The 23871-nt window shown below is 41.1% G+C and overlaps 3 protein-coding genes across 7 annotated transcripts in view; 1 reads left to right on the top strand and 2 right to left on the bottom strand.

Annotated features, from left to right (window-relative positions):
* Window positions 1–2457, bottom strand: part of LOC146206567 (ras-related protein Rab-24-like) — a 36114-nt gene extending 33657 nt beyond the window's left edge. For 2 of the 5 annotated variants that reach the window (XR_014704461.1, XR_014704460.1), the window contains exons 1-3: window positions 2231–2457; window positions 1608–1814; window positions 1455–1523 (exon numbers count right to left, since the gene is read on the bottom strand). Coding sequence is in view for 3 of the 5 variants with exons in the window: in XM_084591299.1 (XP_084447425.1) it covers window positions 1455–1523; window positions 1608–1721 (183 nt within the window). In the remaining 2 variants the exon portion in view is untranslated. The other 3 variants (XM_084591299.1, XM_084591297.1, XM_084591298.1) reach the window with 3 other exon arrangements.
* A 41-nt stretch (window positions 2458–2498) lies between these two features.
* On the top strand, window positions 2499–14401 carry LOC146206568 (nucleoporin NUP42-like). The gene is made up of 6 exons (XM_084591300.1): window positions 2499–2898; window positions 3163–3481; window positions 3631–3808; window positions 3893–3979; window positions 4135–4189; window positions 14053–14401. The coding sequence occupies exons 1-6, from the start codon at window positions 2793–2795 to the stop codon at window positions 14328–14330; spliced, it is 1023 nt and encodes a 340-aa protein (XP_084447426.1). The 5' UTR covers window positions 2499–2792; the 3' UTR covers window positions 14331–14401.
* A 4337-nt stretch (window positions 14402–18738) lies between these two features.
* LOC146206569 (regulator of G-protein signaling loco-like) overlaps window positions 18739–23871 on the bottom strand; it is a 96055-nt gene continuing 90922 nt past the window's right edge. The window contains exon 15 of the mRNA XM_084591301.1: window positions 18739–22599. Within this exon, the coding sequence (XP_084447427.1) occupies window positions 22340–22599 (260 nt within the window). The 3' untranslated portion in view covers window positions 18739–22339. The remainder of the gene's footprint in view (window positions 22600–23871) is intronic.

The following is a 23871-nucleotide window of genomic DNA, read 5'->3' on the forward strand; positions in this document are numbered from 1 at the left end:
TGTTCATTCTTAGCAAAAAAACTAACAGGTACAAGCAAAGTACTAGCCAACAAGGGCCACCTGTGGTCACATTTGGCCACAATAGTGAAATGTTGCGACGAAGTTGGAAGCAATTACTTGTGTAGATGCTGATCTAAACTAGGTATTACGAATATACTTTCTGGTTAATAGACTACTTTTTGATATGGGAAATGTATGCTAGCTGGCATAAGCACTGGACACAAGAATACCAATTACATCGTCAAATGCAGGTGGAATGAGTTCATTACGTAGCGAACGACATTAGGACAAATGCCATTAGATTTCACGTGTGTAGCACCATGTGAATGGCATTAAAACTAAAGGCATTAGGTATTTAATGTCATTTTTTTGTGCCCATGTAGCAGGGGTACTACTAGAACAAATTCTCTGTCTTTTCAAACAGCCTCTGTATGCAGAGGCATACATTACAAATATATTACTTTGTACTGTGTCAGGTATTTTACATCAGTATCTTTTTTTTTTTTACAATTGTAGCCTTTCATTTACAGATATTATGCACCTAGTTAAAAAGGTACAACTTCAAGCAGGTATTCAGGATGAAACAGTTCTTGAGTTCTTATAAGTTTTGTAAATAAAATAGCACATGTAATCAATCACCTTTAGAAGCTTCAATTTGCTCAAACAAAAGAAACTTAAATAATGGGACACTACATAATTGCTATATTTTAAAACTCCTGTGGCATATTTCAAATTGCAATGTTATTTTTGTTTTTTATCCAGCATTCAGAACAGCTATGCACCTATTTTGAAACTTGAGAATTTGGATCCCAGTTGACGGAAAAGATTCAATATAAGCACAAGAAGCTCTCATTTTCTATATGCAATACCATCAATCAGCACTTGTTATGATAAGAACTGCTTGGTGACATAAATGTACTTAATAATTTTTACCATACGAAATTAATTAAGCAAGGAAAAACGAATGTGTAGATAATTTTTTTTCACCATGAGTACTGCGTTTCAGAGGTCCATTCTATTTTCAGAAAATTCTCATCACACTGACCCCTTTTGGCAACTTGAAAGCCCCACTGCTTTATTAACCTAATTACAGAAATCCCCCTCTACTTTCCTTCTTTTGGCTAAGCAAAATGCAGGAGAGAATTGGTTTTATACAAATTAGATGACAAGGAAGAGCTATTTTTTCATGATTGAAAGTACTGAGAGAACGGTGGATGAACAGAAACACGAGGAAAATTTGGGGAGCGTGCTAGCCAAGTGCACTAAACTTCAGCTGCTGCAACTTGGCGCCTGTCCCTCGGCAAACAGCAACGAATGCTGTATTTGTTATGAACATGATTTCCATCAATGAGGTCCTTCCGACAGGTCACACTTTCTTCTGAGAAACTTCTAGCGCATTCCATGTAGTAAACTTAACATTTGTGTTATCGAATGAGCACAAACCAAGCACTTACCCAGATGCCAAGGGTGATCCTCCGATTTCGCACGGCGATTTGTTTTGCACCATAAGCTGCGCCTATTGTCTGAAAAAAAGAAAGATGCAAAAGAAAGCACTGTTCGAAGCAGCTTTCGAGTTTTATACCGTGTTGCGTGCCTTCAATACGTACGTTTTGATATGGAGTTGATGCGTCGAAACGGTCATAGAGGTACCGCTCGACTAGGCTGGTCTTGCCACCGTACTCTTTGCCTAGAAGAACTACTTTGAGATCCACATGGCTCATGGCTACGTTACGCTGATTGATGGTTCAGGCGCAAAACACTGCTCGCTCAGCAAAGACTTGTTGCCTCCATGCAAGAGTAGACGATGCCGTAAGCTGTTGCAGGGCAAACAAAAAGAAAGGAATGGGAGCTGTACTAAGGTGTGGTCGAACTACGACCGGGGCACAAGGACCTCACTGGGCCCGTACTCAAGCCTAGTTGAATGACAGACTTGGTAGCCCTTCGAGACGGCCACACGGAATAACTCGGCACCGTTATTCAAAAAAAAAAAAAAAAAAAAAAAAAAAAAAAAAACAAGTACCTCCAACAAACTTGTCTCATGAAATAACAAAATACAGACAGAACACGTCAATAGGCGTTATACAAAGTCGTCCTGCAGCTTCCATCAGCCGTAACAATGGTTCCAAATGACGAGCGACAACGCATATTTTGTCTCTGTCAAAGATATCAGCTGCCTGTACGAATCTTTCAGTTCACATGCCCAGGGGCCCATCATCACAGACCAACTTGCCTGTGAAACTTAGGTAGTAACTCCCAGAATGCATCGACTCATGGGAACTGAAGGGAGGTGAAGCATTTTCGTATCTGGACAAGACTCGTTCAGTGTTGACGCAAACACCACTACCAAACTTCCCGTTCGTTTCCACAACTCAGCCGTGGTTCCTTCAACTTTAGATGTGCGTTTACGAACAGCTGCGACTCCAGCTGCAGATGGCTCTTTCGCTGGTGCTAACAAAAACAAGTTATCATCATTATTAAACAATACACCGAACCCTCAGTTTCGTATCAGTAGTGTTGAAAACTTGGAAGCTTGGTAATGCGAAATACCATAAAGCAACATTTACCGCATTTCCCATGACTACTGCTATGCTTATTTGCGTGTGAAAAGAACGGATAAGATGAATAGCTTAATCTTGCCTTTTGGTGGGTGTCAGAGCAGTCGGAGCCAGGTCGGAGCGTCGGAGCGTGTGATAGCAGTGGCAGCAGTGGTGTAGTTGGCGCGGTTTGCGAAGTCTGTCAACGTCGGTTGCTTCGGCTCCAGTCTTCTGCGTAATAGTGGCAAGACTTTCAGAATGTCTGTGTGCTGGTATTATATGCAAGGACGGTGTCGGTTTGGAGACCGATGCCGTTTTTTGCACCCCCCTTTAGAATACGACGACGAAGAATACGTAGAACCACGTGAGATTTTCAGTCTGCATGCATTACAGCACTTCTAACACTTGTCAAGAGCACTCAAGCAGCACGCTGCGGCGGGCGTTTGGGACACTTGCCACAGCCCCATGGGCTCGATAAAGATTTTCGAACCATGAACAGTAAGTGACATTTTGTACGCAAGCCGCACGCACCGCAGTGCTCAGTTTGAGTGCCCTATAGAAGTGTGTGGAAGACTACGAAGGTGTTCCTTGTACTGTCACAGCACCTCATTACTGTGGTTTCTTTCAGGCCCTTCACGCAGCGGTAAGGCGAGTAACTTTGATTTCAACGCCGCACTTAAGAATGTTCGCCATCACGATCGAGAAGAGCAGTACCGTAAAGAAAGTTATCAAAGGCGATACGGCGATACGTACCACTCGCCACCGCGAAACCGGCACTCGAACAGCAACTATTATGAATATGAACCGCAGCAACAGAACCGGTTTCATGTTCTTCGCGACACCTCGAAAAGCGACATTTCAGTGAAGGCAGCGGCTGGAAAATTTGATTTCAACAAGGCATTTCAGCAGGTGACCAAAACTGAGGAGAGCAGCGAACTGCAGTCCAGGTGGGAGATGCGTGCAAGTCTGCCGCCTTAAAGCAAGCCAATTCATTCCACAAAAATTTTGAGCTGCCTGACGCTCTTTTTACGAGATTCTGCTGGTCTGTTCTCGAGAATGCTTCTTGAGGCACCGCATTGTTTTGGGCTTCTTTCAGTGATGAAACCACTGTAATTTTGGACATGAAGCAGTGGCAAGAAGGTGGCCAGTGGCTGTTCACATGCTATGGGCCATTTGGAAATGATGTGTTGTACCCTGGGTTTTTTGACATTTCCATGGAAGAAGCACGGTTAGATTACTATAATGCATGTAGAGCAGGAACAGTCTGTGATTGGGTAAGTAAAAATAGATGTATAGTATATGTAGAGCTGCACTCTCTTTTCAGTGAGGTAAAGAAAGATGTACATTTCTCATTTCAGATCGTCCGTTTGAAACAAGCTGCCCTGAATGTGCAGCGAAACATTCAACACTTGATGTTAATGCCTGCAGATGTGAAAAATTGCCTGGTAAGTACCTCTACATCTTTAAATATTGTCTGCTAGGGTGTCAGCATTCATGTCGTAACAAAGCAGTAAAATCAAAGTGCAGTTCTACCCAACAAAATCTGGCTTATCTTATTTCGTTATTATTTATTATTATTATTATTTTTTTTTTTTTTCAGAAAAACCTTCGTGATGGTGCCACTGCTGTGGTTCTTTCAACACCATTTGGTAAACGTAAGCTGTCTCCTGAACGGTTTTAATTATGTAAGCCTGTCCTCGTGGAGAATGCATTATGTATGCACGTTTGCACATTACGTATGCACAGATTTTTTACCTTGTGTTAATGTGTTGCAAGTTGTTCATTTAATCTTGATCATGCTGCACCTGCACCATCATGAAAATCTAAGTAGCTCGGGTTAAAGCTGCTTTCTGCTGTATTGGGGCACCTCTGTGAAGCTGGGACTTAGTGCTGTTGTCTTCAGCTTTGTGAAATAATGTGGGAAGATGTGCCATTTTTCTAGGAGCACACATGATGAATTGCCAAGGGTAAAGTTGTGCTCCAGTTTTGTTGCTATGGCTGTGGAAGCATGTGACATCAATGGGCACAGCTGCTTTGACCATCTAGAGCATTTGTTCACTGCATGTCCCACAGACTGCTTTAGTTGGCAGTGTACTCCTGGAACTTTTGACAAAATGAGTTCATAGCATAACTGGATAACCACTGTGCAAGTCTATATCTTTGACTGCCATTAATAGCTGCATTGTAGCTTTTCAGCAAAAATGCCCATTAAAACTTGCATGACTAACCATGACAGCATGTGAAGTACACAGGTAGCATAAAAGGTTATAATAATGCTATTTTTGTTATGAATGTTGAAATATCATTTGTTGGGTAATAATGTTAACCTAACATTAGTGTAACATGTAACATTACTTGTTGTTTTCAAATGTTTACACAGCACTCCAGAAAAGAAAAAAAAAGATTGCCAATGGAACATTTGTGTAACATGTAGTAACTGAACAAGTAACAGGCTTTTATATTCGAAACATTTATGTACCATCCTGCATAAAACTATAAATTATATTATAAACATGCATAAGTGTAACATGCCAATAGGTACATAACACATAAAACCTGTTGCAGTATTAACATTTCATACCTAGTCAAAACAGTGACCAGCTTAATGGAAGTACAGACAAAAATCTTCATTAGCATTGCTAGTATATTCACTATTGCTTCTGGAGCACTAACTTATGTTATGAAAACAGTTAAAGAAACATTCGAGATCGACATAAGCTTACTTCATACTTACCACTATTATAGGGCTTTTTCTCTCATTTTTTTTATAATGATGAACTTTACAGAACTTTGCAACTAAACCTCTTAGTTGAGTGTCAACCACAGATAATAAGTATATTTCAAGAATTGTTTAAAAACTACTTGTTTATATAAATAAATCACCAATAACACATTTGAGGGCGTTGCTCATAAGCATGAGCTGGAATTAACTGCATTAGGGGAGTGCTTGGGTGTGACATGCCGTAGTAGTGCTACATTGTACTGTGCTATTCTTGCTGTTGTTTTATTCTTCATGCAAAGTTGACTAAAACTGCTAATATGCATGTGCTATGTCTGCTCCCTCATTATTTGAATGTTGTGGAATTGTAATTGTTATACAGTAGAGCCCCACTATAATAAAGTCACTCAGAGTGGAAAAAGTCTTTACTATATTAAGGTCTTTAAATATACATTGTTGGGGATGACACAGCCCCTAAAAATGCTACCAGTAGTTAAATGGCTGCTTACTAAATGCGTCATGTTGATTCATAAAAGAAACAATCCAAAATACCTTCCAACCTTTCTCATTGCCTCTTTATGCGATTTTTATTTATTTATTATTTTTTTTTTTTCAATATTGGGTTTTGCATTTACATACAGCAAGACTTTGATTTCATGTGAAAACTAAAGCCTTGCGTGAACACAGCGTCGTCTTTCACTGTTTCTGTCGCAAGAGGTGGAACGCGAGCAACACAGTCAAGCACGGCAAAACCGCACATATAATTCTTGCTACCGCTGCCTCATACTTCGCGCTGCCCAGCGCTGCGAGCTTTCAGCCGCTTCTTGCTGCACTTTTACTTCCTCAGTGGACCGCGCCACCTTCTCTCCACGTTCTAGCTTTACTTTTTTTTTTTTTTTTTTTTCCCCATCATGCTGCACGCCTTGCGTTACGGCTCCAAGGCTCTTGTAAACCAAGCTTCTGTTCAAAGCTGATGAGCTTGGTTGTAAAGACAACTTAAGAAACACCGCTTGATGGTTATTCCCCCCCCCCAGAAAAAAAAAAAAAAAAAACCTTTGCATCACTATCCCAGGTTGTGTGCATTCCCTCGATGTCATTTCGTAGCAAGTTTGTCGCTGCAGCCGCACGCACTTTAATATAACCAGTTTTTTTAAAAACTCTTACTGTAAAGAGAAGAAACTATGCAGTCTAGTGAAGATGAAATTTGACATCAGTTTCACTTTGCTATATTTGAGCTTACTATAACAAGGTTTTACTGTATAAAGATTATTGTATTGTTAGTAAAGTTTGAGCAAAGTTAGAAAAAAAATGACATTAAAAACATTGTATTAAGGTTAGATTTCAACCAAGAAATAATGTTTCGATGCTACTTGTAAAGCTATTTTGCCCTCTTAAAACTTATTTCGTTTTTTTTTTTTTTTTTTTTTTTTTTAGTTTTGCTGTATTTATGTATTTACTTAGAGTGCAGAAACCAGTTATTACAGTGTTATTAAAGGCATAGTTTTTTCTGCATTAAACTCCTAGCGGATTTGAATGAGCCAGACTCTTCACAAGCTGGCTGACATTTCTGGCTCGTGACAAGTTCCAGCTCATCATGTATTTTGTGTCAGACTCCAGTTTGCAGTGGGTAGGGCTCATACAACACAAATGTTTGTTCAGCCAACATCAGATGACAAAGGGTGGTAGTTGTACTAAAAACATCTTAGCTCAAATTTAATTTTTAAAAATGACCATTATGGGGCTTGAATTATGCCTAACATAGGCATAATCTTATGTTTATTTTACAAAGCTACAATGTGTTAAACTTTGTATTTAGAAACTTAGTTGTTTTTTGCTCTAAAAAGGAAAAATTGACAGTTAAAATCAGAATATCTAAACCCGTGCATATTTTCAATCTCCTTTAGTGCCAGACATTACTTCCTGCAAATATGTTTACCTCCCTACCTCTACCCCGAACATCTATGACTTGCTTCACTTAGATATACAGTGCATTTGCTTTCCATGGTGTTACATAATTTAAACACCTAAGGTAGTTTCCTCTTACACCGCTAAAGTTTCAATCTTTCAGTACGAGCAGCTAACTCTCTTCCTAATGCGATGTGATCATGTTTATATGTGCTACGGAAGTCGACTAATTTCAATCCATCCCCATCTGGCGCATTAGTGCATTACACTTTCCTACTGCTTTATCCCTGCTTCGATGAACATAATGTGCTAGAACGACAAGCCCGCTCTCTAACCTCCTTCTTCTTCTTCACTTTAGCAGCATGTGTTTTGCAAGCATGCAGCATATGCCCTTTGCTTACAAACTTACTGCTGCTCTGAACATAGGGTTCCATTGCACATGTCCTTTTAAAGCCTCAGGTTTTACATTGTTTAAATGTTTAAAACTAAATAGTGACTGCAGCATACTTTCATGAATTGAGGATATTCTGTCTAAAATAATTTTGGACTGCTGATGGCTTTGATGTCATGCTTCGTTCAGTTCCTGTTTTCTGCAAGATTTGTTCTTTGGCTTCTTTTTCTTGTGTTATATAAACTTGCCTCGATCATTTCATTCATGGATTCGGTTGCTTGCAGATGGGTGCGTAATTTATTTCATAACATAAACTTCACAGGATGAGGCAACATTGACACATCAGTACTCTATTCCAACCGCTGTGTTGTTAGATGTAAAACATGGTAAATGTGACAAAGACTATAAGAAACTTCAAAGAAAGTTGGCCATATGAGTGCAACAAGCTAGCACATCTTTATGTTCATATAAATGGGCCAGCTTGCTCCTAGGAGAAAATGGATGTGACAAAATTTCCTTTTTTTTTTTTTTTTTTCTTGGAGGAAACAGGCCTTTAAAATACTTTAGTCCTCATCTGCAAAGCTAACACATCAACCCTGGTGTTTGGTGCACAGTGAAGTTAGTTGCTTATGTGCCATAATACACACACGACATATATAGGCATCTGCCTAGAGACTACCCTCTCTTGGAAGCCTAGGACAAATGATACAGTTAAAACTCTATTTAACCAAATTGTTGGGAGCCATGGAATATTTCGTTAAATCGGGAACTTTGTTAAATCGCGTGAGGTATTTCTCTGTCACTTAATCCAATACAGTCGATTTATTATATGGTGTCGCGGCAACAAGGAAGTAGCGCGGCATGATATTTGGGAAACATAATTGCACTGAAAATGAAATCTCGTTTTGAAAGGACCTAACAGCACAACTTAAATAAAGGCCTATTGAAGCTGTACTGTTACGTCATCTTTAAATGCAATACCAACGTGTCCACTATGCTATGTTGCTACAATAAAATTGCGACTCGCACAACCATCGACAACGATAACGCGTATGAAGAAAAGCAACGAAAATGTTACTCGGCAAAGAAGGGTGGGACTAAATTCCTTTTGCCCAGCAAACACGTTGCTGATCTTTGCTTGCTTGCGGTTTGTAAGCAACATCTGCCCGGATTTTTCGTGTGTTCTTTTCTCGTGTTCTGACGAACTGTCTCATCAGATTAAAGGCAACCTTAATTTGTCCTGGTGTTGGCATGCAGCACCGCTGCCGACACTAGGGTCAATGAGCCGGCTATTCACTGCTTGCAAAGTCGCGTGAATTAAAGTCTATAACTCGCGTTTCGCACCGCACAGTTCGGCAAAAGCGGGACATAGTTGCTACATGATGCTACCGTTGGCTCGCAGTCGATACATTCTTGACCGTTTTGTACAAAATAGACCAAAAATAGACTTTTTCACCTTCATTTTCAGCAAAATGTTTGTTAAATCGGGACAGATAGCGAAATTAATTTAATTGTTTCCAGTTTATCAAAGCATTGGACCATATGGGCATTTGAGGGGGAATCGGGATATCTTCGTTAAATCGACTTTCGTTAAATCGAGTTTTGACTTTATATTGTTAGCAATGCACCTGCATGCATGGTCACATGTTCTAAGAGATTTGTGTGCCTCTTTCTTTCTGTAAGCTGCTGCTGTATAAAGCACTTGTCCATGCAAAACTTGAATATACACATTAGTGTACTATCCGGGACAAAAGTCTCTGTACCACGCAAACTGCAACCAAAGCTGATAACTTTTGTATCAGCCAGTAGTCTCGGACCGTACTTGTCGATGTGAAAGTTGGACTTTTGTCCTTTCATGTGTGCTAGAGAAATAAGGCGGCTACTGAGCCTAAGGGCATGGGTTCGAGCTTGGCTGTACTGGCTGCATTGTGATGGAGGCGAAATGTAAAAGTGGCTGTGTGCAGTGTGGTGTCAGCCCGCATTAAAGAACATCTGAATTAATGTCTCTGAAGTGTCCCTTGTAACCTATGCTACTCCAGGATGTTAACCCCCATATAATACACCATATACCATGCCATACTGAGAAATTTCTATTAGGCAAACTGTTTGCTATTTCATTGTGTAAGTCACCTTTCACCAAGTAATGTACATTGCTGCTCTTGCCACTTCTGCAAATCATTCATCCTTGAAGCTAGTAAGCAGCAGAAGCAGCAAGGTATATTGAAATGTTCCCAAGAATGGTAAGGTCTTAAATCGGAATAGACTTAAGAGGGAGCAGAAGAAACTGTTAAAAAACAAGCCTATTTGGTGAGTTAGCACTACGACGAAAAGTAGAGAAATTTAGTATCTGGTGCAGAACAGGTATTCCGCTTTAATTGAGGGTGATGACCTTAGTGTTCAAGCAGTGAATGACAGTCTCACAGATATCATTACGGAGTACACCAGATAAGTAGAGGGTAGAATGGTTACACGGGATTTCAGTAAGGTATCTTTGGAGACTAAAGATCTGATTAAGAATGCCAAACCATCAAAGCCTTTGATCACACAGATAAAACTTGTAGGGCTGTCAAGGTTAATAAGCATCAGTTAGCAGATATAAGGAATTGTAGCAGGCAGGGAGTCTACCATAGACCTAATATCCCTACAAGCAGTCACCAGGAAATTGGGCAGAGGCAAAAACTGGATGTACGCACTAAGTGACAAGGAGGGCAATACCATTACCATTATAGATAAGATATTTGAAGGAGTGAAGGAGTTCTACACAGCAGACAAATTAATGACAGTCTCAGTGGTGCAGAGGAATTGAACATCATGCTGGTTATGGATGTAAAGAAAGCATTAGAAGCAATGCAGAGAGGGAAGCTAGTAAGAATCAGATGACTGCGTATCCTTTGAAGGACGATGGAGAGCTCTTGCTAGAAAAACTGGCCACCCTGTGTATACTTTCTCATGACCTCTAGCATACCAGAATCTTGATCCATAAAAAAATGGGTTGTCACGGACTCAATTTATATACAAGGGTTTTACCAAAGTAATCATTAATATAATCCGCAAAGCCTTAAACTTCCATCAACCAAGGAACCAGGCTGGCTTTTGTAATGGCTACTTGATAATGCGTCATATTCGCATTGTCAATTGGGTAATAAAGGTGCATGCCCCAACATGGTGGCTCAGTGGCAGGGGCATAGTCAGTGGGAGTGTCTTTGTGTCAGAGCACCCTCTGAAATTTTCTGAGCGCTGCTTCCCCCTACACCCCACCTCCTATTGGCCTGCCCCCCTCACCCCCCTTTTAGACCGGTGGCATATAGCACCCCCAGAAAAATATTTCACACTATGCCACTGGGGCGCTCGGCTGCCGATCCTGAGGATGCGGGTTCGATCCCAGCCATGGCGGCTGTGTTTCGATGGAGGCGAAGCACGAGAAGTCCATGCACGTATAGTGTGCAATGTCAGTGCATGTTGCAGAACATCAAGTGGTCATAATTTTTGGAGCTCTCTACTACGATGTCCCTTATAGCCAATGTCACTTTATGATGTTAAAATGTCTGGCGAAGTGTCAAGCAGGGAGGCACTACATCTCCAGTACTATCCTCCGCATGTTTACTGGAGTTGTTCAGAGATATAGACTGGGAAACACTGACGATCAAAGGGGCCCTGCAACGTTCGTCTGCTATGCTTTAGATTAATTCTTTATGTTATGCAGGTACCGACTCAAAACAAAAATTTCAGGAATCAGTGCACTGAAACGGGAGTTATTATGGAAAGAAATTTTAGAATAAAAGCAAACCAAAAGTTGCCCTCAACTCAATTTTCCCGGTCTTTCTGCTTCCCATTTCACTCGCCCAATGACAATATAAGGCTGGACCAGTAGAAACGCCTATATGAGCACGTCGCAGTCACTACAATGTCGCGGAAGATGGCTTCTCATGGTTTCCTGGTCGCTGTAACAAGTTTTTGCTAAAGTTGACGACCTCTCATCCATGACTGAGACCTCATGGGCACCTCGCAAAGCAGAATGAGGAGCAAGGAGACTGGGAGGAACAAAGAGACAAACAATTGTTTACCAGATTATCCATATAACAGTAATCAACTGTTGTATCTTACTGGTGCTCTCATATGGGGCAGAAATGTAGAGGGTAATGAATAGAGTTTAAGGTAAATTGAACAATACAGCAAGTTATGGAAAGGAAATTAGGTGCAACATTATGAGACAGGATGAGAGCTTGGCAGGTCAGGCTAACCTATAGTTCGATGCAACTCAAGAACGCAGTGGCAGATACCTCTTGAAGGAGGCCCTCCAATCAATAGCGTCGACTGGGATTTTTGTGATGTCGCGGTCAGTCCCATTTTACCAGCATACCTGCTGTTCATGTGTGATGCCACAGTAAGGAATTAACCGCAACATCATGAGAATCGGTCAGCGCAGTTGACTGGAGGACCTTCTTTGAAGGGCATGCTTCACTGCTTTTTTGAGCTGTATCCAGCTCTACTCAAAATCAGGATTCTGACTTGGACATGTAATGCAAAAGGCAAGATAATCGATGGACGAGTGGGTTCCAAAGGAAGGCAAGCACAGCAGAGGGCAGCAGAAAGTCTGCAGATAAAATTGGGAATATTGTTGGGATAAGATACATGGCTGTAGCTGGCACAGGACGGTTAATTGGAGGGATATAGGAGAGACCTTTACTCCTGCAGTGGGTGTAGTCTGGCTGACAATGATGCACAACAAGAAAAAGCTGAAACATAACCATCATACCATTGTACTATGCGAAACCTTAGCGTCTTGTGCTCAACAACCACATAGCTGCCATGGAAGGGGAAGTTTGATGATATAACTTTTACAAATGCACACACTCCTCTTTCATTTATGGAAATAGAGCAAAAGCAACAGTGAAGCTGATGAGGTCAGCACAGACTGAAAAGTGCCATGACCTGGAATTTTGCCTTGGCACTGCAATATAGAAGTGAAAGGCATTGAAATGACAAGCAGCTACAGAAAGGAGTAAGGTTAAATTTCTGCCCTGTAATAATCATTTGACAGTAGCAACTGCATGGTGTTACAGGTGCTGTTATCGTCCTTGTTACAGTGTTGCAAGTGCCTGGAGCACTTTTTTCTCACTAGCTTCCTCACACACTATTGGCATTTGTGTTTTGTGAGATCACATGCATCATTGTTGGCATGCTGACATCCTGAGTTTAAGTTGGCATGCATGGAATACCCATTTGGTGAAGCAGCACCAGATTAAAGGGTGGATAAATCGAATTTTACAAAACAAATTAATCTCTGTGAATGAATGACTGCCTTCCACTTTGCACTATAGATGCATTCTGTAATCTCTGAAAGTAAAAAATTCCTGTGAAGATTTTTGCAGTAGCTGCAGCTACTTGGCCACATAATGCAAAGGCAGTTGTAGCAAATGTAGCAGCATGATGAGCACACTGCTGCATGTACTTGCGTGATAGTGCTGTCATGCAACTGATGAGGGGGCTTGATACCTTGGCTGTTTTAGTTGTTTTCTCCCACATGCAGCTGTTGCTACAGTAGAATCCCTTTATAGTAAAGTCACTGGGATCAGCAAAAATCTTTACTATATCAGTTGTTGGTGATAACATGGTTCTGAAGATGCTGTCTGGTAGTTAAATAGGCACTTAATAAAAACTTCTTGTTGCTTAATGAAAAAAAGAACTGAAATACTGTCCATCTCACTCTTGTCATCTGTTCGTGCAATTTGTTTTGTTTTGTTTTTTTCTAAAAATTTTCTACATCTTGTGGAAATACCTCTTAAGCATGAGGGCAACATGGCTACGAATGCAACCAAGTTTGATTTCATGTGAAAACCAAAGCCTTGCATGAACACGGTGTCACTTTTTGCTGTTTCAGTCTTTTAAAAAGCAATAAATGATAAATGCGCATGGCAGTCAAGCGCTGCAAGGCCGCACATGCTGCACCTCCACTTTTTGCCTCTGCTGCCTCATGCTTCGTGCTGCACAGTGCTGTGAATGTTCGCCCATTGCTTCCCCTTCCCAATTTCTTACCGCACTTTTACTCTCCTTTACTTTCTGAACAGACCGTGCCGCTTAGTTTCCATGTTTATAGACAGCTTTAATTTTTTTTTCCTACGCGCTGCGTGCTTTCCCTCACGGCCTTAAGGCCTTTGTAAAGTAGGCTTCTCCTAAATGCTGCTAAGCATGGTGGTAAAGCCATTTAATGGAACACTCGGTGTTATTTTTTTTGTTTTCAGTTACAAAAAACCTTTGTCTCGCAATTCTAGGTAGTGCGCGCGGTGGTGTCATATCGTGGGAGTCGTCGCCGCGGCCAGGCGCACTTTACTATAACCGATTTTTACCAAAAACATCTTTACTATAAAGGGGGAAAACTGTACAGTTGACTATGGAAGATGAACTGGGGCTTCAGTGTCAGTTTACTATAGCAGGGTTCTGTAATCGTATGTGGCTGCCTGTAGTGAATTGGCGTTAATCATTCTTCTGTACTCCCTGTACAGCTGTAGGTGGTGGCATGCTGCAAGCTCCTGCAGCATCAATAGCAGCAGCACCATCAGCAGCACCTGTCACCACTACCTTGCAACCTCGGCCACAAGCTGCATCAGTGCAAAGCAAGCCCTTGACAAGTACAGCAAATACCCAGAGGAAAGCAGAACCCAAGCAACTCTACACACCTGAGGAAGAGTTGACAGCCGAGGAAAAAGAACAGTTTTTGGCTAAGAATTTCACACTTGGAAAGATCCCCCTACAGCCACCACCAAGGCAGTATTGTGTTTGACTAGGGAGAGGAAGTGTTAGGACGCTTTTTGTGAAAGATTAAAAGCTATAAGAAAGGTTGATTTGAATGAATAGTTGGCACATCATCGTTTTTTTAAACGATGTCAGCATCCTCCTTTGAGATGATCTTGCATTGTTGTGAAAGCTGCAATGTCAGCGTGTTGTAACATTACTTAACAACATATGTCGCAATTCATCCCTAAGAAACACATAGCATGAAACCAGAAATGCTTATATAATGGCAAAGCCTCCATTCATCCTATATGTTGGCATATACAGAGGTAAGTTCATGTCGTAACAGCCATATTTCTATGCAGCACATGCTTCTCTCTAAATCTAAAATAAGTATACTGCCAAGTTTTGGAAGACTACTTCTGGGTTAGCAATTGTCATATCTGCTCTGATCCTTAGATTACTTTATAAGCATTTCAATTGTTTCGTCATAATGGCATCAACCAATTTCTGTGTTGCTTATAACTACTCCCAGGGTGGCTGATGCTTGGCATAACTTCTTCAAATGGCATGCTGGTCATATTCTTGTAGAGAGCATTCAGAATAGCATATCCATTATTTAACTAATTTTGTGAAATATATTGGCTATTTAACATTCCCCATGTTTGGAAAACATTCTTTTTTAAATCTGGCAGGAAGCAACCATGCACTAATTGCAGGCCTAGTTCATTACTAACTGTTACAAGCTTCTCAAGTTATTAAGCATAAGCATATTGTTCAGTACTTTCCTGATATATTGTGACCAGTACAGCTTTCAAGCAGCGGGATATTCCAAAGTAACAAAATTCCTATGATCTGTACACAATTTAGCTATGGCACTGAACAAGAGGGCTAGGCTGATACCATTTAACTAAACTGCTACTCCAAGGCATTCAAAATAAGTCAATGAAAAGTTTTAAAGCTGATGTAAAAATTGATTTTTACTTGCATGTGGAATCTCAGACTGTCGTATTTATAAAGGGTCCCACAAGGTTTACTACTTGGACTACTATGATTCACCTTTTAAATTAGCACTACTGTTAACATAAGCAGTAGCACACCATCTAAAGCATACTTCTGTGTGAATGTCTTTTCATACAGAAACATTTACTACTAGAGGTAAGCATTCTTAATATTCAAAGGTGTGAATAACACGAGAAAAACACAGTGAGGACGACACGACGAAGTGCCACGACATAACATATCCAGTTATCAATGGAAACCTTAAACTATATTTCTAGTATAGTGGGCCCTTCTATATGTCCTCTTCCTGTTTACATTGACAGCTGGATATGTTGTGTTGTGTCATGGTGCTTCGTCCTGTAGTCTTCATTGTGTTTGTCCCATGTTATTCGCGCCTTTAAATATTAAGAATGGAATGCAACCAACTCACCCAGGAACAAGTTCTCTTAGAGGTAAGCAGCTGAATAAAATCTTTTCAGAATGAGCAATTTGCTCCAATTCAACTTCATCAGAACTGCGCTGGCTTTTGCCAGCAGAAAAAACAGCCTCCCACTTAACACTCTGGGATACAGCTACCTACTGCATGGTAAAGAATTAAAGAACTCTTATGTCACATTCAAAACTAAGCTACACTAGTAAAAGCACGTCTGACTAGTTATGCTGGTATAACCCTGCTGATGGCTGTGACCAGATGGGAATTTCTGGACAGTAAACTTATCAGAAGTTAAAAATAGCCACCAGGCACAAGTATATGTAGACACATGGGCCCTAGCACCGGGCCTTTTCAGCTCTACAGTCAATACAAATCTGCATATGTACAGCCTTCCAGATTTTTAACAATACTGAGCGAGTGTCGACTGAGGAGTGCTGCTGCGTCAGAAGACAGAGGAGAGAAGCATACATTGAGAGGGCAAGGGCATGCCCACAATTCCTGCTGCTAAGGCAGCGTCATCTGGAAGCTGTTCCAATTAATGCAAAGTGGTCCCTGCAAATCATCTGCTGTTGGGCATCAGAGCCCCAAGAAGTTGTGATTAATTTGCACACATTGCATGTGGTACCAAATAGGGCCCACATTTTTGATAAACAGCCTATCAAGCCCAAGAAATCACTAGCAATCGTTACGACTAAGTTACTTAAGGACCCTCAGTATCGATGGAATTCGGCTTGATCCAGGGTTTGAATCCGGGACCACCACCTTTCCAGGGGAAATAAAGCTAACCTGGAAGGCTAGCAGATCAGATGGTATTGCGAGAGTGAACAGACCAAGAAGCTGATGTGGGAATAGAGTTGTTCGAAAGATTTGTAATAATAAGGGAGTATAATTACTAATTAAAACTAACTCTGGAGACATTAACAGCAAACATAACTGGAGACTACCATTGCAGTTGTAATGTTATATGAAAGCACGAGCCATAAACACAAAGCAGATGGAACACAAAAGAGACGCTCCGAGACCTTGGTGATTACGCCTGTTGCTTCATGGGGATTGCTTCGCACAAAGCATAAGAACAAAGCAGGCAACGCTCTCTACAGCAGCATGACAGACACATATGCCTAATTATCTAGAAAATTGTACTTTTAATAACCACTTAAGCCACAGGGCATACCTGCATAATAAAAAAATATAGCTGCCAAGAAATGTGCGCATGTTCTGTAGTGACAAGAAGCATTCTGAGCCCTTCTACCAGCTTCAATTAATGTTTGCAAATATGAATATGGGAAAAAATGAATAAAATTAAAAATAGCAAACCTATTGTTAGCGTTTTATTTCAGAATTCACAAGGTACAGCAACAATTCCAGATATATTGAACACGAAGGGGATCGTGACATAATTCGATATATAAAACATAACAGGTGAACCCCTCTGTAACCAAGAAGCGTTAATACTACCCACGCTAGCGGCACATAATTTCCGATGGACAGCCCACCGGTGTATGCTCCACGCGGCTACCCACAAAGCGTACGCGCGCACACTCGCGCGCCGAGAATCGCCATGCGTCAAGAAGAGAGGCGGATTGGACTCCCGTTTGCCGCTCCGTGAAAGTCAGCTGCGGTGCAGATATTTGGTAGGGGCAAATCGAAGCGTCTGCACTCGCGCTGCTCGCATCTTGCGTCTCACGCCGTTTGACACAACTGCCATTGAGGTTCACATGAAAGCTGGTGCGGATGGTGCTTGGGGAAAAGCCTCTGCTGATCATAAGAGGTCTGATTGTACTATTGGCATACTGTAAAGGCAACAGCGGCGATGCTGGCTTCACTGCTCTGCAACCAATGCACCGAACTTTGGCTTCCCCGCACGACAGCAGTGTCACATTGAAAGCAAGCACACCAGGCTGAAGGCCACTTTCAGTGACATTCGCATCGTCAAGTGGTTTTACGAGGAACGTTCATAATTTCGTGTTATTGGCATGAAGAAAGGCAGATACAAGGATGTGGCTGGAGTGGCAGTTTCATCATTATATACATATTCTCCACCCAAGGCCATGCACTTTCTGCCACTGATAGAAGAACGAGCTGGCGCAGACCATCGCTTTAGACCTACCTCTTCATTAACTGTCTTCTGGAAAGTCACTTCCTTGTCATACTGCAAGCGTTTTCGCATATCGTGTTCTTCTTGGGAAGGAATAGGAAGAAGTACATTTTCGTGTGAGGTCAAGTGAATATGGAGGATGATGCATATTTCGTAGCCTGCCCATTGTCACACAGTCACCAGTGCTGAGTTAAGTATGTGCATCGTCCTGGAGCAGGAAAGAAATTTTCGCAAGCACGCACCAAGAACACTGTTTGCATCCTAAAATTATTCGAAATTTCGAACAATCGCACACTACTAATATTTAATTTTCACATTCAATTTAGAAAACTATGATAAAGATTCTTTGACTTGTATATGGAACTTGCACAATGCAAGAGGTTTTTGTCTTTTCCCACGCATGACGCTTTGAAAACATAAACCAGTAAATCATTGGACGCTACTTGGCGCGTCACTGTTCTTACTCTGGCATTGTGGCGATGAAGTCGTAATCGCGGCACGCTATTCTAACGCCTATGCATACATGCTGCTTCCAGTATAAACTGAGCGCTGGCCATTCTAGTTTTTGAGGCTTCACTGCGTAGACTGCGGTGAAGAATCAACGCAACGGGGTCATTTTGTGAAGGGCCACTGCTACTGCTTCACACTGTGAAACGAGTAGCGGAGGCCTTTACGACTCTGAAGCAATTCTTCAACGTTCCCGACAGTGTGTGTAATTAAAGGACTTGACGAAAACGGGAAAGCCAAGTGCAGAAGACCATCACACAGATGCTCATCAGATAAAATCAGTGATGCAAATATTTCGGCAGTGTTTTCAGGCGCATTTGATGTTTCTAACTTGCGGCTAATTCGAACAGTTTTCTTGCGCTTAGAAGGTCGAATTAATGAGTTCTGTATATTTTCAATAGAAATAACTCTTGCAAGTGGTAGAAGAATCCTCTTTAATAGCAACTTAAATATTTCCCTCATTGTACATACAAAAAGCTGCATATGTACACACACGCGCACACACACGCACAAAACAAAAAGCATTGTAAATGCAATGCACTTTGAATTGCTGGTATTCAGACTTGGCACCAACTGCTGGTTACATAAGAGATGACACTTGCTACATAGTGCAAAAATTAGAAGATAACTGTTCTCTAAGGAGATTCAATGTGAATTCATGTTACCCCATATGGTATCTGGAGAAAACCTGCAACATTACCAGTTATGCTGGCACTAAAAAGTATCTGCAAGACATGGCAAAGTTCTGTTAAAGAACGGAACACGTCAATAGATAAAATATTAATCAGAAGTGCACAAGCCACAATGAAAATGCCATCTTTCCTGTTTCAAAAACAAGTCCAGGCTTCTTGTAGCTCTGCAATTTAAAACATAAAATGCATGCATGCAGTATTTTTAACAGAGCATAATTTTTGTTTGTATGAACTTTGTTCCATAACTTACACATAACTGCAGAGTATTCAGTAAGAAATAGAACACGAACATCAACTGGCGCTAAATAAGACCACCCCTCACCTAAACAAATCTTGAAATGCTCGATAAAGCGTAGCCAAATACTTTTGAAGAGTTCCACCGGTCGATTTGAAGCAGGGTAAAAAATGCACGCAAGAGCATCTGAATGTAGCACTGAGCAAATCTTAAATTGTTAAGCAGGAAATAAATTACTCTCATAGATGGCACGACAGTAGTTATACATTGCTAGTTCTGCAAGTTGGACCCAGCCACTGCCTGCAATACTTTTTTTTTTTTTTTAACAGCATGTTCATAAATTGGCCAAAGTGGTGTACAGCATTTCACTGAGCCTTATGACCAACCACAACCTAAGTGCATATACAGAGTCATGCCCAGTTAATGAGATCCCAATTAGCACGGCTGATTATGGACAATTTTGCTAGGGTGCCAAACTTTTGCAATGCATTTACACCTCGTCAATACAAGATCTCGCTGTCAGGACAACGGAGGGTGAAAATGCACAGAGGCTACTGAGCTCATATATTTGTGTTAAGCTAATACTTGGACAGCGGTGAGAACAAACCTCGGCTTACCCAAATATTTCCTTTCCTACACTAGATTACACGACACCACCCAAAAATGGAGAGCCAAAGGTGCAAATGCCTCAGTTATGCCTTTTTTTTTTTTTTTAGCAGGAAATAAATTACTCTCATAGATGGCCTTACTTGTGACGGCCAATTTTTTTGTAGTTTTATGTTCCACGCAACCAAGCTCAACACGCCTTACTATTTGGCCCATTGCCAGACTGGCTGTGAAGAAAACTCCATCAGTAGCTAGTGCTCCAGAGGGCATACGAAGTTGTCACATGTCATGTAGCGCGTAGTGCTACAAACATTATTTTTAGGGGAATGTTGGCTACAATAGTGCACTTGCCACTTCCAAGGTTTGTCAAACTTCTGTTTGACTGCTCACTACTATACTGAGAAGCAGACTTGATTCATTTCTTTCTTTACGTGTACAGGCTAACATTTTCTTAACAATTCATTTCTACGAATGACACAAGTTAAAGGAAGTTTTGCTTGGGGACTAGCGTCCGTGTTATTGAAGCATGACTGAATGTCCACATATTTATGCATACCTTCTCATCTGAATAGTTCTGCACAGTGGCATTGGTTTCTGCTCATTTCCAAGCTGTTCAAGTCACATCTCTTTAAAAGAACATCTTGCAGTCTTACCATCGCTGCAACTGCTCTTGAACTACTACGCCTTATCCAAACTAAAAACGTAAATGCTCATTAAAATGACACCACTTGAGCAATACAAACAACTGCTCAAGGTTACCCAGTGATGTCTCAATACAGCATTGAAAATAAGCCTATTTTGCCTATTTCCTTGGCCTAGCACTAGCCTAGCACTAGCATAGCATTTTTGGTGTTTTAGAGAAACTGTGCTCTGCTCTGCTCTGCTGAAGAAATGACAGAACAGTGCTCCGGCATGCAGCAAGGAAAGCTGCTCCAAACTGACCGGTACAAGTTGTACGTTTGTGGCTGCTGAGAGGGGGGGGGGTGAACCAATTCTTTGAGTTTCCAGGATGGAGTGTCTATGGTATAACAGTGTTATTGGAGAGAATAAAACAACTTAGGGACAACTTTGTGGCTGGTCTTGTTTTTGTTTGCAGTAAAGGTGCTTGAGTACACAGTAAATACTACAGCAGCGTACCACTCTGCTGCAAAAAAGCAGAGGCAACTTTTTTGCAACAACTGACACCTGGCTGTTTCAGTCAGAAAACAGCACTCAGTATTGCATGCACTGTTGATGTGTACATTATATTAGACATCACAAATCTATAGGAAACAAATGCATTGTCAGGACACTGGACACTTTCTAAAACTAAGGGAAAGCTTACCCCCAAAAGGAGGGGTGGTGCCTCTTTATACAGGAAAAAAAAAATAACATACCCAGCAAGAGAAACACTAAATGACAAGACTTTCCTGGTTCAAAGGTATATGCTATGCCTACCACAAACAGTAGAATGTTGACTATCAATTCTTTCAATGATGCTTTCAAGAACAGAAAAAGCAGGCGTCTATAATGCATTCTACTTCCACAACATGTATTTCATATAATACATCTGTGCAGTACATGCCACAAGCTGTGCTGACATCTCAACAGCAAGGCAAATATCTACACACATGCGCAAAGAGGCACCATTGATGGAAAGTGAACGCGATAATGTTTTGTTACGGCAGGAATGCAAAAATGGCACCAAAAGTGGTGCATGAACACCTGTGGCAATGAGTGGCCCACTATGTTACATAAACATGGCAGTTCTTACACAGGCCACCTTTTTTCCGTCACCTTAAAAAAGCCTTAAAATGCATAGACAAAAACAATGAAAAAGAACAGCATTACATAATTAGGCACTTCTTGAGTTTTATTTAAAGGTGCAACTAAACATGCCTAAAAAGTAACACCTGATATGAAACTATGGCTACAATAAGCACCTATCAAAATTATTGCTGATCACCTCAACACTCATACTCCCTTTCTCCATGGCAAGTGCGAAAAGTGGAAGAAAGGACAGATATCCACAGAATGCTCTGCACAGACAGCTGGCTATCTCTATGCCATGCAGTGTTGTAAAGCTGCACTGAAAGAAGCTCCATCCTAAACACGTGCGGCAGTCACAAAGTTTTAACATACAAAGCATCCATAGATTAGTTTCCTGAAAGCAGTATACAAATCACAGTGGAGAAACTGCTTAGCCATGGTTATCCTGTTCCTAACACCAGTATCCTATACAAGACTACTCACAACCAAAGCAATCAAGCACCGCAAAACTAGTTTGAGTTTAGCAAAATCAATAGTACATAATTCAGAATGGTACACCAATTACAAAAAAAAAAAAAAAAAAAAAAAAGGTGTATGCCTCTCCTGTTAGCAGTCTAGTGCACTTGCCATGCAGCACTTCTCTAAGCTAAACTAAACTGCTTACATATACAAGACTTCACTAGTGTTATCATCCCCACTACCGCAGGCCAGACCCAGCAGCAGAGTTCAAGCAGCTTCACACGAAACTGATGTTACAGTCATGGTTTGGTGGGGCACATTTGGTAGGGATGTGCACAAAGTCTCCATGTTCTAGAGGTTTTGCAGCCAGGTTTGGCTCGTCGTCGTCTGATAGGTAGCCTCCCTGGGGTCGTGAAGGGGGCCGGGGTGGTGGTCCTCGCTGCTTCGCCTTTGGGGGTAGTGGAGGAGGTGGAGATGGCGCAGCAGCAGCGTCCAAGTTTCGTACCAGCTCCCGGCACACCCACAGGTCGCGTGCATCTGCAGGAAGACACCGTGCTGCTTACCAAACACACTGGGGGGGGGATACCATAAAACACGGTGAAGGATTTTTTTTTCCCAACTTGGTAAGAAGGAAGACAAAAAAAGAAACCACATTACATGCATAACTAAATGCTCTCTATTATTTTCCTTCTATTGCTGCAGCTTGTCCACAAAAGTATTTTATAACCGCCTATTGATTTAATCTAATGGCAGCTTTAGTGCTCGACCCTGCATTTAGTAGGATGTGATTTTTTTATCAAGAGCAAAACAAATATAAAAAACGGAAATGAAAGGTGCTGCTATAATGATCCTGTCCATGTTACATGAGAGCTATTATGACTGTTTTCAGACAGACTATGCTACCATCCACTACCATTAACATGTCAAAGAGGTCGCAGTTCTGCACATACACCACACACTGCGATATGGCATGAACTGAGCCTCTTGTTCCTGCAGTTTTCTTTGTCGCATAAGTGCCCACTGCACCATGCCACATATCAACCTCGCTAATGGGTGCACTAGTAGGTGTTGCAAGAAATCCTGAAGCACCACAAAAACAGCCACCTGACTGCAGTTCTAGGACTAATTAAGCCTGACTTTTGGGCTACAATAAGTCGCTGAACGAGATGGCGCTGCCTCCAAGCATTTGTTGGGGCTCACACTGTACCACTTGCAATGCTGTTGCACACAAAATTAATGTCAAATATGATTATGAAGCACTTGTCGACACACCAGGTGTATTTTGCGAAATTCTCAAGTGGCTTGGTAAGGAGAGTGTAAAGAATACAGAGTTCTGTGGCTCCCTAGAAAGTAAAGGATGGAGCAGAAAGAAGAGCAACCTATAGAAAGGGTTTCAGAAAGGTGCCAAAAGAGCAAGAAAGTGCATGTATGCTTCGGCTGCCTTTGAATCATTGTAGCAAATGTGGAAATATAAAAGCATTTTTCTACAAATTACACTTATAAAAATCTTTTCAACTTTCATGTACCACCTTTTATGAAAAGATACTCATTTGAATGCACTGCATAACTAGAAAATAATCTGAACAAAGAAGTTTTGAAAAGTGTACTAAAACTGTGCAAAAAAAAAAAAAAAAGAATAAACAAGAATTACAATTTGAAAGTTCTATCTTGCAGTTTATATTCTTGTTCTGCACGATGCAAGTAAGAACATTTCTATTTTTTAAGTTCCATTGTATCCGAGTGCAAATTCAAAACAAAATATGCAGTACTTTTTGAGATATAAAGCTGAAACAAAGACGACCCCTTTAA

The sequence above is a fragment of the Amblyomma maculatum genome, chromosome 1 (genome assembly GCF_055883805.1).
Source record: "Amblyomma maculatum isolate TAMU_Amacu chromosome 1, ASM5588380v1, whole genome shotgun sequence".
In the NCBI taxonomy this organism is placed as follows: domain Eukaryota; kingdom Metazoa; phylum Arthropoda; class Arachnida; order Ixodida; family Ixodidae; genus Amblyomma; species Amblyomma maculatum.